Source organism: Branchiostoma floridae, chromosome 3 (assembly GCF_000003815.2).
Source record: "Branchiostoma floridae strain S238N-H82 chromosome 3, Bfl_VNyyK, whole genome shotgun sequence".
In the NCBI taxonomy this organism is placed as follows: domain Eukaryota; kingdom Metazoa; phylum Chordata; class Leptocardii; order Amphioxiformes; family Branchiostomatidae; genus Branchiostoma; species Branchiostoma floridae.
The window spans coordinates 13,855,679-13,871,322 of record NC_049981.1 but is presented as its reverse complement, the minus strand read 5'-3'; the positions used below and the strand labels follow the sequence as shown (position 1 = coordinate 13,871,322).

Sequence of the window (15,644 nt, the reverse complement as noted above, 5' to 3'; positions counted from 1 at the left end):
TGGCGTTTGGTCGTGCTTGCACATTCTGAAAGACTGCAGAGAAGCCAACCTTGATCCCTGTCTCCTCCTGGTTTGTGTTCTTGTCTGCCGATGTGATGAGGAAGAACAGTGGAATTCCTTCTTTGTTTTGATTGGGAACTGTGGCTGTGAACAGTGGCAAACCATATGAGTTCAGTCCGAAAGTTGAGTCAACGCTCCAAGCGCTGTTCGGGGTAAAGCGCTCTGCCATTCTCCTCTGCCATTCTGTCTGTAGGACGGCGACAAATGGCCGTTTGTCGCTATCGGCGTTGTCTGGGTCATACTTCTGGAAGTAGATGCACTTTCCTTGGGACTTGTACTCATTGAGCTTGCTGTAAGTACTAAACCAGTCATCATCAGAGAGCCTATGCTTCCGTCTTCGCTGGTGCTGTAGCCTTGTTAGCTCTTTGCGTGTCATGACTGCCCTGTATCTGCTCTTGTCAATTTCCCCAATGCTACCAGAACTAACAACATTTTGTATAATGTTCACAGTTTGTTGAATGCGTAGGCCAGCGTCCAGGCAATCGTGAGCAATGTCCAGTACCCGACTGTCTACTGGAAGGAACTTGCTGTCTTCTGTTGACCCAGGCACATGGTTAGCGTGGACACTATGGAGACGTATCTCAAGCTTTATAGACATGTCTTCAGGCTCCATAACTTTCACGTGAAAAGTGCACCCAACCTTTTTACTTCTTCTGTTGCGCTTGCTCCCACGCTTGCGTGACGGAGCTCCATGTCTGTGACATGCGTACTCCCTGACCGTGCCACGACAGAGCATGCCATTTGCTCGCCTGAAGGTAACCTTACGCTTGGCTCTGATGAAAACCATCTGGCAGCTGAACTTGGCAGCCAGAGTAGCTATGTGTTCATCAGTGGTATCACGCTCTATTTCATACACCTGGTAGTCATTCTTGGTAACTTTTCTTTTGCGTTTTAGGGGACTTTGATTTTGACATGACGATACTCCAATTTGATGGAACAAGTTGAATTTTGGACCTTTGGACTCTGCCGTGGTCTCTGGACATGCAGGTTCTGGCTCTTGCGTGGACTCTGGACACACAGGTTCTGGCTCTCTCATGGACTCTTGACTCACAGGTTCTGGCTCTCCCGTGGTCTCTTGACACACAGGTTCTGGCTCTCCCGTGGTCTCTGGACACACAGGTTCTGGCTCTCCCATGGACTCTTGACACACAGGTTCTGGCTCTCCCGTGGACATTGGACACACAGGTTCTGGCTCTTTGACTGAGGTCCAGGTGAGACCAGGTAAAGTACCTTACAGGTGAAATATGTATGGTTTCTTTGACTGAGGTCCAGGTGAGACCAGGTAACGTACCTTACAGGTGAAATATGTATGGTTTCTTTGACTGAGGTCCAGGTGAGATCAGGTAACGTACCTTACAGGTGAAATATGTATGGTTTCTTTGACTGAGGTCCAGGTGAGACCAGGTAACGTACCTTACAGGTGAGATATGTATGGTTTCTTTGACTGAGGTCCAGGTGAGACCAGGTAAAGTACCTTACAGGTGAGATATATGTGTTTTCTTTGACTAGTTGAGACCAGGTGAGATACCTTAAAGGTTGGAATGGATAGAAATGATTTTATATACATGTACCAGGGACCATGTGAGCATTAATGTTGAAGTCGTTTGTATAACTTTATTAATAAAACTATATCACTAGAACAATGAATCCTGCATGGCACCGTTTTCAGACTCTGCTACAGGAGAGACGCGACCTTGGAAACAAAAATATTTCAGAGCTTGGAAGACGCATGTTTCACACAATTACTTTTCATGTGTATTAAATTTCGTAAATTGTCTTTATGAAATTGTGTTTATCCATGGAAAGTCTTCGTCTTTGTTGATTATAAGAATGCAAATTTTGTTGTAAGTCCGCTGCAATTTCGTTAAAGCTGTAATTTGCCTAAGCCAATGATTTTAAGTGTAAAAGAATGCAATTCAGCCTGTGTGTATACCATTCATTCATTCACACTGTCAGATTCATCCCTGTGTCATTAAAGGTTTACCGGTATGTCATAACTTCATGTTTTCAGTTGTTTTTGCCATTTCATTGTGTCAAACAGTCGCACACTGGTCAGAGACAGTTTGCTTCAAAATTGTGTGGTTAAAGTATCCTTCATAAATTGTGTTTTGGCCAAGTTCGGAGGAAAGACTGACTCGTCAAACATTGATACCTTTCATACAGTAGTGCAGCTTTCTACTTTCTACTACACCTGAGCCACTGAAGCTTTGAACAATGATGGTTTGGCTGTATTACACAAGAGATGCAGTTTTCACGCACTGGTCTTCCGCTAGGCCATGTATGATAACCAAAAAAAATACACTTCAAGCAATGTTTGTCTTCGACTAGGTCGTTGGCAAGTAACAAAGGAAAGCAAAGGTCTTTTCAAGGCTGTGTTACTGGAACGATGGCACACCCTTCATAAATTGATAGGTCAGCACTTAGCAGTGCAATTGGAAAGTCTTATAGTTAGTGTTAAAAAGTTCCCATCATTTACCACAATGACAATATAACATTTTCTCATTAATTATGCAAATTAGGTCTTTATTTTGCATCATATATATCTAACAATATTCTTCTCTTTCTCGGTTACAAATGTCTTGTTGCAATGGTCCTATAATTGAACTGAGCATGTTTAGACGATATCTCTAATTAATTATGCAAATTAGATTCCAATTTGCATATTCAATATGTAGTTATATGAGGCATCACTTAAGCTACCTACATACAAAAATCATGACAATCCGTCACCTTGAGTTATTCCCTTTCAAAGTCTCACACTAAACCTGCACTGCAGTTCCAAAACAAGCCACTATGGGCCAAAACCTATACCAATTACTATAGGCATCAAGAGCTGTATACTACTCAAAAATCATAGCCACAGCATGTGGAGAACTCGAAATATGAAACCAGGAAGTTCATCTGCAGTACTGGAACAGGCCGCTAGGGGCCCAAAATCTAATTGTTTCCAGGTCTTATCAAGACCTACCAACATACCGAATATCAACACAATCCTTCCAGGCGTTCTCGAGTTATGTTGGTTTTCTAACGTTACTTACAAACATAGAAACATACATACAAACGCTACCCAAAACATAACCATCTTGGCTAAGGTAACAGACCGGTGGTCTTAGCGCTTTCAGCGAATTCATTGCAAAGACGGAGCCTTCATACGACCAGCTAGAGTCTTTAGATTTCAAAAGGTGCGAACTTTATGTGGTAAGAGGAACACTGAGAAATGTCCGCTCGGAATTCAAGTATTATCTAACTACATACTGCACCAGGGGTAATACTAAAAGGAAATCTGAGCGGGGTTCAGTGCCTTATAGGGATATGGATTGCGACACTTATGCAGATCCAGTCTCCTCCAATTATTGCAATTAAGTCAAGAAGATTTTAGTCGAACCTACAGTTTATGGCTCTTTGATTTTGACGAGCGATTTAGCAATGCACGCGAATATATCACCCATAAATTGTTCACAATAATATTACTAATTGGACCATGGTACGACCGACGAGACAGGCGAAATCTACTTTCCACTCTGCTATTTTTTTTTCCTGAATGTAACAGTATAATATCATTACGCTTGTGTGGGGACAAGAAAGCCTTACTGCATCTATCAAGTAAAAAAAACAAGCTTCGTAGAATTTCTACTACATCTGTTGTCATAAACATTTATTGCACAAAACACTTGCGGTGACTCTGTGACGTTCATCATATGATAGCATATCCACAGCGTTAGACTCACGTCCGTGGGGTTACTAGCGGTCATCTGATTACCGTACCTACAGTAACATGCGGATTATGACCATCTTTATCTGCTCAAGACAAACAGAAATCTTGGACAAGGAGTAGATTCGACTCATTATTCATTTCGCACTGTTAAATACCACACAGTCGTGAAAACTGCCAATCTGATTGACTTTGTAAGGCCAACTTCTTACGTGACTGACTGACCTTGTAACGGCAGTTGAGTCAGTCATGTTTTGATGTCACGGACTTTGAGTAATTGCTCGTTTATAACATATTGGGCGTCAGTTTTCTTTATTATGTCAGTGCAGATGGGTTGAATGTGTATTTGTGTCGATTGTGATGTATTTATTAGCAAAGTTGTAAAACTCAAACGGATTAATTCGTTTAATCCTTTTTTAAATGTCAGAATTCTATCAATAAGGGCTATTGTAACGTTGCCAATTGTACATCCGTTGTTTTAACAAAATGTACACTGTGACCTACCAGCTTCCATGTTTCCTCCCATGAGCGATGGTTGTGATGACATCTCATGAAAGTTTCCTGCACTGCTTCAACGGAAATAAGCTGCAGTTGTGGCGCGTCTTTATGCGCGAGGACGCCGTTTTTTAGCGTTAGTTTCGCCATAACTTCTCGCCATTTCTGCTGGCGTCCGGTTGGCGAAAGCTGACTTTTTGTGGGGAAGGAAGGGTCGTTCTCCACTATTTCCTTCTCTTCGGGACAGTGGCCATCTAATAATGAAAGCTCCATAAGTCGCAGCGCGCGACTATTGAAGCTGTAATACTTCATTATTTCACCGGTCCCTTACTTCTATATACTGGTAACGTAACCTTCAAGCATGCTATCCCGTATATGCCGCTTTGGACGGCTTGGCCAATCAGGAGCTCGCGCGTGGGCGTGGCAAAACGCTCCCCGCCGATTGGCTCATCCTGTGGCGCCCGCCGATTGGTCCATTTTGTGGCGAGAAACGTGTGGTTTAGACTTTCCGGGGGGGCGGGGGGGGAGAGAGAGAGAGAGTGAGTGAGTGAGTAAGTGAAAGAGAAAGAGTGAGAGAGAGAGAGAGAGAGAGAGAGAGAGTAACTGAGAGATAGAGAGAGTGAGTGAGAGAGAGAGAGAGAGTGAGTGAGTGAGACCTGACCTGACCTGACATAACCTCCATGAATTTCTGACCTTCACAACTTATAGCCAATATGACACCGGTACCATATTGTTGTGTATCCTTGTAATTAATACTAAATAACCGGATTTACAAAACAGACATCACCTTTCCGGGTCATTTCACACGAACAGATGCTTCGTACACCACTATATGGACTCTTTTGTTCAGCCCACCCCTATCAGAAATCATGCAACACACAACAATACACAAAAACTATTGTCACTCTGGGTGCGTTTAACTCTCTGTCAAAATAAACAATTCGTTAGGGCCCCTTTCATGGCACGTGCGCGAACAAATATATAACATCAGTACAACCTGGTTAAATACAGAACGTTGTTCGAGTTTCAGTTGAAAAATACTTGGTACATAAGCGTAGGATGGTTCCCTTGTTTGTTCAGTCTTAGACTCGACCGAAATTCAGTTCAATGTTCGTCGGCAGCAATCATGAATGTTTGGCTTTTGTCTTCTTTTGTATTTACTTAGTTTGTATTGGATACAAGGTCGCTGAGAGTGGTGATATAAACAACGTGATAAATCCCTAATGGCTCAGGTGTCAAAGATATGTAGCAAAAACGCAATCTTTAACTTATTTTAAAGTTAGCCTTGTCCCAAGTCTTAGAAAGTTTAAGTGAACAACGATACATAAAAGTGTGCATATCTTCATCAAATCCTATGGTTGTGTGGGCAACAAAGCCGACACAATTATATATAAAAAAAAACCTATATACTTCAACTAAAAAGATTAATCATTCCGATTTTCTTTTGTTAAGTTGTCAACTTTGAAGGCCATGTGCCTTTCTCTTTGCGTCCTGAAATAACACCGCTAAAAAGTTCAGTATGTTCCTAATGTACTCAAGTACGTACAGACACTGCTAGCACTGTTCAGCACAGACTGTAAACAACAGCACATCAGTCCTTTGGATGGTCGTTCAAATGGCTGAGACAAAAGTGACCGTCGTCCCACTAGACACTAGATATGCTCTTTTTTTCACCCTGCTCTTAACAACGTGTGAAGTATCGGTTACAAAAACAACAGGCAGAGAAGGCTGGTACAATGGCCACCTGTCATCTGTATAAATAATGGCACCTGCTGACTGTTTAGGTTAAAGGGCAGCTGTCTTCAACACGAGAGTTGGGATATTCTATTTTGAAAAGTACGGGGTTGAACTGTTATCTTTGATTAGTATAATCATGATGTATTTTTGTTCCCCCATGGGATTTGATGATAGAATTTCCTTTCTTGTTTCCAGTTTTTAGATAAATAAAAGGAAATGATTAAGACGATAAGAGACAAAGGATGGGACAATGTCAAAGACCAATAGTCTAATATCACCGGAGCGGATGTGTCAGGGTGCCCGGACCTCACAGCAAGGTCCCCCGCTGAAGACTCATCCTTTGTGCGGTGTCACCCGGACACGCCCTGGTTTACCGTATCCTCGGGCAAGTGTCAACCCCTCAAAAACCTCAAGACTCTATTTCCGTCCCCTACTATTGTTACGTGTGTAAATAAATACTATTGAACTTGCCACCCAAGTGCAGCAAAGTCATAGCTCGGGGAGTCACATAAACAGAGAGGAACGTGACTTTACTCAACTTGGTATCTACTCAACTGCGGCAACGCAAAACAAGGTATGCCAAGTGTTGTCCCTTATGATTTACAGAAAAAATTCTGCTTACTTATTATTAGACTTATAGAACGAGAAATGGCTGTTATAATACTTTATTTTTGATGCTTTGATTCATGAAAACTTACTCAGGAATCAGCATTTCATGCACTTAACCTTAGCCATACAAGGTTGTTACTAATAAGCATGCATACTGCTGATAAGAAATTAGCTATTTTTGTCGTATCATGCAATACTAATGTTCTGTTTGATAAATTTGCTCAGCAAGTTTGTTTGGAATTTTGAATTTTTTCCAGTGGAAAATACCTACCCCAAAGCATAGCTACAAGGCACAAAGACAGATGGAAAGTAACACACACATAGCACCATTTCGTTAGCTAATTAGTGTCCTATGTCTGTGTAGTTTTTGTCCTAGAATTGGATCCTTACATTTTTCTGTGCTATCGGCGGAACATTTAAAAACACATATGTCAACCTGGGCACAGCCGGTCGGCCGGAACCAACGTGATGACAACTTGAGCTCGCATGGACGCCGAGAAATACAGTTAGTGGTGACAGAAAAGTGTCCAACTCGTGTAGCCATTTTAAAGGGGTCGTTGGACAAGGTCAAGGGATGATTGACAATCTGAGCAGACGATAAAATTGCCACGCAGTCCGCTATAACCATACTTCATAATTTCAACGTTTTTTTTTCGTCGTATTTTAGAATGCAACACGCTTTTTTTGAATTCGCATTTGCGAAAAAGTTTGTTATTGGCTCCTTGAAGTAAATTAATCTGAGCTTGTTTTGAAACTAGAAGCCGTTGCTTTCTCTTCCAATAGCGCTCGAGAACAGAGCACCACAGTTCATGCACCTGCATTACGTCATTGTATTTTTGTTACAATCTTCTAGTCGATGCTTATCCCCCAATAGTCGTTCTAAGGAAAGAGTTTAGTGTTACTTGCCTAGCCACACCGCTGTTGTATATGTTCCTGACACTATCGTGTAAAACGGAACCATGCTATGCTGTGGTATTTGGCGTGGTTTGACGTGCTTGAATGATACCTTTAGAAATACAGATAATTTCTGAATGTTAAAATGACGTAGTTATAAAATTGGAATCTGTAATCTGCGAAAAGCACAAACATTCAAATGATCCTATGTATTAGTCTAAACTTTCATCAAAATTGTGAACAAGTTGAAAGATTTAGATATTGCGTCATTGTGCCATTATACTAACCGTTATATATTTCCAAACGTTCAAATCAGCATTCAGAATATATGCTGTTAACTTGCACGACAGTCCCTAGAATGCCCTCATTTTGTGACTCTCTTGCACTCTTGCGACACTCTTGCGACGATCGCTCGACGTATGCGACGTAACGACGATACTGTCTTAGTTTTCTTTCCAAGACGCATGGATGTCAAGTGACCGTGACCTCTAAGAAAAACTGCCTGGTCTAGACCAACCACTTAATTCTAGCCACCAGGTGATGACAGCGTGCCCACCTGCCGATAGAATGGATATAACTTACCTTGTTTGTTTACTTCTGTCGCTGTTGTGTGTTTTGTTGTAAGGGGTCGGGCACATTCCTTGAACGACAAGTTTACGATACCATATTGGTCCGACATTCTCGGGATTTTTGTGTATCTGTCGCACAAAATTTAGCTGTCTTGTGATGGAAAAAACAATCACAGATCCTTTGTCGATCTTTGCTTATGTCAGATTTCTGCGACAAAAGCATTCGCCTTACGATCTACGACATTGAAATGATCGGGCATTCGTGGTACTACGTGGACGCGTCGTACACATCATAGCTGTCTTGTGACGGTAACGGCTGTCGAATTCTGTTGAAGTAGCAAGTTTGTATACTATACATCATAGCTTCTCTGAAATGCCTACCACTGAAAATCTTTCAAAGCAAGAATTATAATTCATAATTCATAAACGTAACCCTCATGCAGTGCTATCGTCCCGTCTCTTGCCAATAAGGTGTACTTGAGGTTAAGCCTGGCGTGTTTAGAAAAGGTGAAAGATGAATGCAATTAATTGACGTTTTAAAAGCTTAATCCCTCAAGTGTTGGTGGCTCCGCCCAAACACAGTTTTAACATTACGCCGACAAGAAAAGCTTTCGTCCATAGATAACAAAAGTACGGATACTTCAACGCCATGACGGCAGGTGTCCCCGCCCCCTCCCCCGAATCTTTAGGAGTGCACAGAACAGACGGGATATTGTTTCTCACTCAGACCTTTCAGTTCCCGCTTAGAGGGGTCAGGGTTTACCTAACCCTGTTAGAGCTAACCGACTCTGCTTTCGTACCCCCATTCGCCCGCCGGAAATTCCTCGCATTGTGTCGTACAATAATGCTTCGCAGGTGACTTGGTCGAGCCAACAAAGGCCCTCGCGCTCGCTCAAGTTTTGTTTGGCCGTGAAACAAGGCACATGCTTGCGAGCTGACGGCGGCTTCCATTTAGACCACTGCAACCCTACACTCCCCACTCCTCGTCCTTGCCCTCTATGTAAACACTGTCGCCCAGTTCTATAGTATAAACGCTGGTGGCACTCGCTCTTTGCTTTCAGACCAGACCAGACTGTACTACAGTGCTGTAGTCATGAAGAGCGAAGGGAAGAAAACAGAGCTTCCAACCTACAGACTAGTGCTTCTTGGAGACGCTGGGGTCGGAAAATCCGGTAAGACACTTCCTTTAATCTTGTATTTCTTAAAATCTGCAATCTTAAGGTAAGTGTTTGCTTAGTTCTTTTTTAATCGGCAATATTTTGTGCATAAACACGTGTATGACAACGTGTTGTCTGGGAAAGGTAATTTGATAAAAAAGACGCAAATTGAAGAACAATTCAACCTAACAGAACTAATCCATTACTAGTGTTACAGAACAGCTTCAAACATGTTTGTGGTAGAATCGTCACATATAAACAAACGTGCAGTTAAAAATTTGAGGGTCCAACCTGAACAGAGTCTAGACCAAAACTATGTCTGAATTGTATTACAAATGTACCCTGAGTGTAGAAGCGTGCCATCTTTCAGACAGTTATTTTAAAACACGGACTTAGGTTTCTCACCAGACACAGGCTGTCCCTTGTGCGCGTGTCTAGAAGTGCTCCCCTTTACAATTACTGAACACTTAAACGTTAGAGAACCACTTTATTGAGTGATGTGAGCCATGGGCTTACTCCACTCACAATGTGAGCAATGTTGTTCTGTGCTGTATTTCTCTGAGATCTAGGTATCGTCTAGTTTTCAGAGTGTTTATGAAATGCGTCTCGTAACTTGGGTTTTAAACTGTTCATGTCTGGAATCCTACGAAGATTGTGATTTTTGTTTGAATTTGAAATGTTGGTGTACATGTGGTCAATTGTTTGTGGAGTGTTGTGTGGGGAAAATGAACAAAAGGTTATCAACAAGTGGCCAAGAATCCACCCACATAGTAAGTACACCTGTACATGTTTTCATTTCCGACCATTTTCAAAAGCTGTGTCCTGATATTTTATCCAAGATCCAGATGGGACACTCCGTGTAATTTTTCGCGTATCGTCGCCAAGGAACGTTCTAAACACTTGAGTCGAGAGTTTGGTCGGTATGAATGTAGTGATTCACATCCCCACCAAAACAGATCAGGTTCAACGTCGCCATTGTTGTCGTCCGTTTTACCTGTCAATCATATGTTGCTGAGGGAAACAACGCCTTTGAAGATAGCGAGTCATGGTGGTTAAGCACAGAAAATCACACAGTTCTGACTTATTATGAAAGCAAATAATAGGCCATTAGCACCGCTGACAACACAATTTCTTTTATTTTCCATTTGTCTGTTTGCAATCACTAGCTAAAATGTTGTTATCATAAACTGAAGTTCTAAAAACAAAGATAACCGAAAGCCATCTGGTATAGACGGACAAATTTTTGCGTGTATGCATATAAGCAGAACACCTTGTCTACTCAGCAAATGTTCAATATTGGCAATAATTTATTCTTCAAATGGAAAGAAGAAACTCACACGTTCAAAAGTTTGATTTTCCTCTAGAACTTTCGGAACTTGTGAAGGCATCCGTACTAGATAGTTCTAAACAACGCTTGTAGCTACATTTGCAAAGCTTTGGCATGACAGGTCGTTCAATATAATATAACCAGCTGCTGCCGCGTCGCGTGCCTGAGTAGCTGGTGTGTTATCCGGAGTGCGGTTATATCGGCTATACAGATACAAATACAGATTCTTTGATTTTTCTATGTACCAGTGTGTTTTTCAACGCAACCATGAATGAAAAGATTTTTCCCTGAACGTCTCTCGGGTAGACTATCGTGGAAGTACTCCAGGCTTTGAAAAACCACAAGCTGTACGCAACTGTTAAGTCTTTCCCTGGATGTTTCCCCCTGGCTCCTGTTAACGTTCCTCGCGGCTTTTAAAACATTCTTGTGGCCAGGCAGGCTGAAAAACAGAGACAGCAGGCGGGCATAGACAAGTACTGAAAACACATGGATACTTAAACCACAAGTATTCGTATGAAAATACCGGGTTCTTTGCCACATACCAATAGCTGACCAGACTTGCCGAAGAGATAAACATCTTTTCATGGGCTCCATTCTAAGAGAGCAATGCTTGTTGGCAAAATCAGAATATTCATCCTCTATACGTTAAAATATCCTCCATTCAATATGGACTAAAATGCCATCAGCAAAACATACAATATACATTTATGTGAAGTCGTGTAATATCGACATCATATACCTGTTACTGCTCTGTTCAGTAACTGTTATAACTGTCATATCACTGTTCTGATTTACTCTTGGTCTTATCAATATACTCTATAACGTACTCGCAATCATTGCCAAAGAAAAAGATGCCTACGCTAGAATCAAAACACCATCAAGTTCAAACAATTTTCAGGAATCTTTTTCTGTGGATGTTTGATTTTAAAGAATGTATCACTGTTTATTTGATAAACTCGGCGTGGTTTAAAGTTGTATGTTTTCTCCTACAGCGATCACAGTACGATACTTGTGTGGAAGATTCCTGCACGAGTACGACCCTACGTTAGGTAAGTACATTTCTCTTCATAAGACATTTCATACATCCTGCTGCTCATGCAAAGCAAGATGCATTGTGGGAATATATCAAATTGAAGGCCTCTAACTTGTGACTTCTTGTTAAGACTAACTTGATGCATGTGTAGACGTGTTTTGTCATATGGGCCTCCATCCATGATGCATCTCCCTGAGCATGCGCAGTTGGAGCTATGAAGTAGGCTAAGTGAGTGCCCGACTGTTACGACTGTATATCGGCACATGTGTTAATAAATTTGCACGTTGAGTCACCGTCATGATGAACAATACTTCATCACGACTACATGACAGTTATATCATACAATGATACGCCATAACCACGTGATATTTGAGTGCAAACAACCTATCAGTAAGCTCTGGTCTTAGCATTGTAACGTATTACCATAATAGCCCAATCGGCCCTGTAGTGTTACTATTGAAATGTTCGTGGTCGTTTTATTTCCGTGGTGAATCTGGTGACTTTTAACCACGAAATCACGACACCGCAAATATGTCTTTCGCATTGCTACTGTAATACAGATTTTTTTTCGGAAACAAAAGTCCGCAAAATCTCATTTCCTCTCATGCACCGAAAATAAATGTAAAAGTAGTTCTCAGTTTCTAATATGCTAAAACTGTTACTTGTTTTCCCGAACTTCTAAACTTACGTATCGATTGATGACTGGGATGTAACATTGAAATCAGTTAATTATGTAATAACCGGAGTCCAGTCCACCGATAGCACACCTGCTTGTGCGGTCTGGGTTTTATATTTCTCTATTTGTTGATTTATATTTGTCCAGGTGTGTTTTGTGTTCTAGTGTTTATTTACTTTAGTTACGTTTTGCCTGTCTATCAGTCTCAAGTCATGCTTTGACGAAAAGGTCATGTTTTATTTCAAATTCCAGCTGAACAAAACCCAACAATTTGTAGAAGCTTTTCGAATGAGCTTAAAAGATTTTGCAATGCATTTTCTGCTCACCAGTGACAGTTACAGTTCATCTTCAACCTGGTAAAATAATATCTTAAGAAATTAACCTTAGAAGAGCTTTCAATTAAGAGGACTGTGGATCTAGAAACAAACTGATAACATAAAAACAAATAGTTTTCATGGTGACAAATATAGATTAAAAAGGGTTAGCAAAACATCTTTATTTTTCCGTTCTCAAAACGACGAAGCTTCAACCGTGGTGACGTTACGTGTAAGTCTTTTCACACTTATTCAAAAGAATATGTTACTACTGGTTCGCGAAATAATTAACTTGATTCCTATTAGTTTTGTCAACTTCCCTTCACAATCGCTTCATAGATGTAGCAGGAATGTTCACAGACATGTTCTACCATAGCCAAGGTAGATTCTTTCTTCACAATCAAAGCCGTGCCCTTTCCAAAATAAACACGCAGAGGTCGGGGCATGTTATTTTTCACCCAGGCTGAACAATAATTGTCACCGTCTAAAGATAACAAATAGAGCAGAGCCTGAAATAGTCGAGATTCGGTGTAATGACTTCGCGTGGCAGTTACAATGCGCTGTCAACGGTCAAATTTAATGCCGCAAGGCATTATTAAAGCACGAAGTACGGTTTATTGCGTGTTTTTTTTTTAAATTCAAGCGTTTTAGCAAGGGAGGAATTCCACAATTGTTGCTTAACCACATACGCACCTTAAATGGGAAACAGATTACAGTATTCTATAGTAAAGCTATGGGACTGATGATGATGATGATGAATATCAAAATAGTCGCTTTTCTCAATCTCTTGCTCTCCCTCTCATTTTCCTCACCTCTATCAGTCTACATATATGTAATGATCATGTTAAAAATGAATGCTTCTGATCGGTCATGTCAAAGACACTGTATGTAGAGGGTTTGCCTAGTCTCTAGAGACTAGGGTTTGCCAATGTCACACTTGTGATATATGATTATTCTGTGGTTTTGGATGTTGGTTGATGACAATGCATCGTCTGTTTGTGTTTTCAGAGGATTGCTATGAGAAGGAGGAAACGATAGATGATCATAGTATGAAGATACAGATATTCGACACAGCAGGACAGGTAGGTTTTTATACAATTCTATATTCTATAACCATCCCTTGCTTGAATTTCTTCATTTTCTATTCTATGAATTTTCCGTACGTGGCGAAACTTTTGAAAGACTTAATTCGGTTTTTAAAAACAATTCAGTCTCTACAACTTGATGAAAGAAACAGGAGAATTACTTTCATTTATTACTTAAGAAGTAATTCTCCTTTTTTATTACATTCATATACACTTTCCTTGGTTGTTTTGAATTGAATGGCTAGAATTCAAAGCCAATTGCAACAACTGTAGATTCGGTCTTGTATACTTTTTTTTTATCTTTGTAAAATGTTTTGCATAAAGTATGACTGAAAATAAACAATCAAATTTTATTTTCTTCACTAAAACCAGGATGGGACATCTTCTACCGGAAAGGGTTACCTTGACGACGCTCACGGAATAGTCTACGTCTATGACATCACCGAGCAGTCGTCGTTTGACGTCGCCTCACAATTCAGGGCTCACTTGACCGAGATAAAATCCAGTCTCCCCGTCCTGTTCATCGGAAACAAGGTCGACTTGTCACATTTGCGACAGGTCACTACGTCCGACGCGGAGGCGTTTGCAAAGCAGCATGGGTGGAAGTTCGTGGAGGTCTCGGCTGCTGTGGACACCGAGTCCGTCCGAGAGGCCTTCCATGATCTCGTGAGAATAATCCGCGTGAAAGAACGAGAGCAGGGAGACAAGCCCAAGAAGAAGATGTTGAGAAGACGATCGACGTCGAATTTCTTCGGACTGGGAGGTGGCGACAAGGAGAAAGCTGAAAGGAGGGATTCAGGGGGGAAGAAGGAAGTCCCAAAAGGGAAGCAGTTGAGAAAAAGATCAACCTTCTTAGACATGAGAGACTTCCTTAAAGGACTTCGGGTGGTGCATCCTAAAGAAGATGTCTAGACACAAACACAAGTAAAAAGATGCGCAAAAGAAGTCAAAGTGAACCATGTACAAATACTTGAGAACCTCCCTTCAGGACTAAGAATCCAAAAAGAACAAAAAGACACGAGATACAATATGCAATCTTCAGAAACAGACTGACACTAAGTTTCTGAATATATAACTGTACATACGAACACCGGAAATTCTCGACAAGAATTTGGTCTTGTCCTTATATTTCATTCCGAATCGGTGCGTGGTTGAGAACTGAGTACACAAACGTTCAGACAAAATGACACTGTCTTTTAAAAGAGGACTGGATCGGACTTTGCGTTGCATATGTTCGTCTGTGGTGATTGGAGGCAAAAACACCATGTACCAGCGACAGCTAGCGGCTATTGGTATCTCTGCAGTCTCCCTTAACAGGTTCAATACTACAGATGTATGCCATTAAACGACTGTTGTAAATGTTATTTAAAGACTTTTATATTCACTTGATAAAAGTCTTGTTACTTTTACTAAATATACAATTACGGTAATGTCAATGGGCAATTTTGTACTTTATATCTGTATCATATTGTACCGTACTGTATAGCATAGCATTGCTTTGTATTATCACAACGTCGAATTAAGGAATCAATATATACATTTGTCAAGGTGAAAATTATAAATTGTAAGAAAGACAAATTGCACTGTTAATACTTTAGTGGATGGCATAATCAGTGGACTACTATATCAGAAAAACGTAATTGCAAAGTTTTGCTATTTCTAGGTAATAAAGCAAAATAACCAGGCATCTTTATTTCTTTGATAAAATTATCAAAAGGTCAAAATGACCAGTTCTTTAATGTACAGGTAAGTATAAACAGGGTACAGAGCGAAGCATGTATATTTTGCTAATGCGTATCGTCGTATTTCAATTATTCTGTAAAACTATTAAAATATCAGCGAGTAAAATTCATTTGTTGCAAGGATGAAATAAAACAACTTGATACTCAACGATGATTGTCGTCATCAATATGCTACAGCACTTTAACTAGAATTATAACTATAATGGACATCGTGGAAGAAACTAAACTTGATAA

The 15,644-nt window shown here is 40.7% G+C and overlaps 1 protein-coding gene across 2 annotated transcripts; it reads left to right on the top strand.

The window, feature by feature from the left end:
- The first annotated feature begins 6,512 nt into the window (after window positions 1–6,512).
- LOC118412688 (ras-like protein rasG) lies at window positions 6,513–15,558 on the top strand. Of its 2 annotated transcripts, XM_035815705.1 has the most exons (5): window positions 6,513–6,578; window positions 9,138–9,248; window positions 11,553–11,609; window positions 13,592–13,665; window positions 14,041–15,558. In XM_035815705.1, the coding sequence occupies exons 2-5, from the start codon at window positions 9,170–9,172 to the stop codon at window positions 14,578–14,580; spliced, it is 750 nt and encodes a 249-aa protein (XP_035671598.1). In that variant the 5' UTR covers window positions 6,513–6,578; window positions 9,138–9,169; the 3' UTR covers window positions 14,581–15,558. The 2 variants fall into 2 exon arrangements, with proteins under 2 accessions (XP_035671598.1, XP_035671597.1); XM_035815704.1 differs by lacking the exon at window positions 6,513–6,578 and having other exon boundaries at window positions 8,650–9,248.
- Window positions 15,559–15,644: the final 86 nt, after the last annotated feature.

Bases quoted from the DNA above. Each gene is read 5' to 3' on its own strand.
- LOC118412688 (XM_035815705.1), top strand. From the start codon at position 9,170: ATGAAGAGCGAAGGGAAGAAAACAGAGCTTCCAACCTACAGACTAGTG. The intron at 9,249-11,552 runs GTAAGACACTTC...TTTCTCCTACAG, and splicing joins CGCTGGGGTCGGAAAATCCG to CGATCACAGTACGATACTTG. The intron at 13,666-14,040 runs GTAGGTTTTTAT...CACTAAAACCAG, and splicing joins TATTCGACACAGCAGGACAG to GATGGGACATCTTCTACCGG.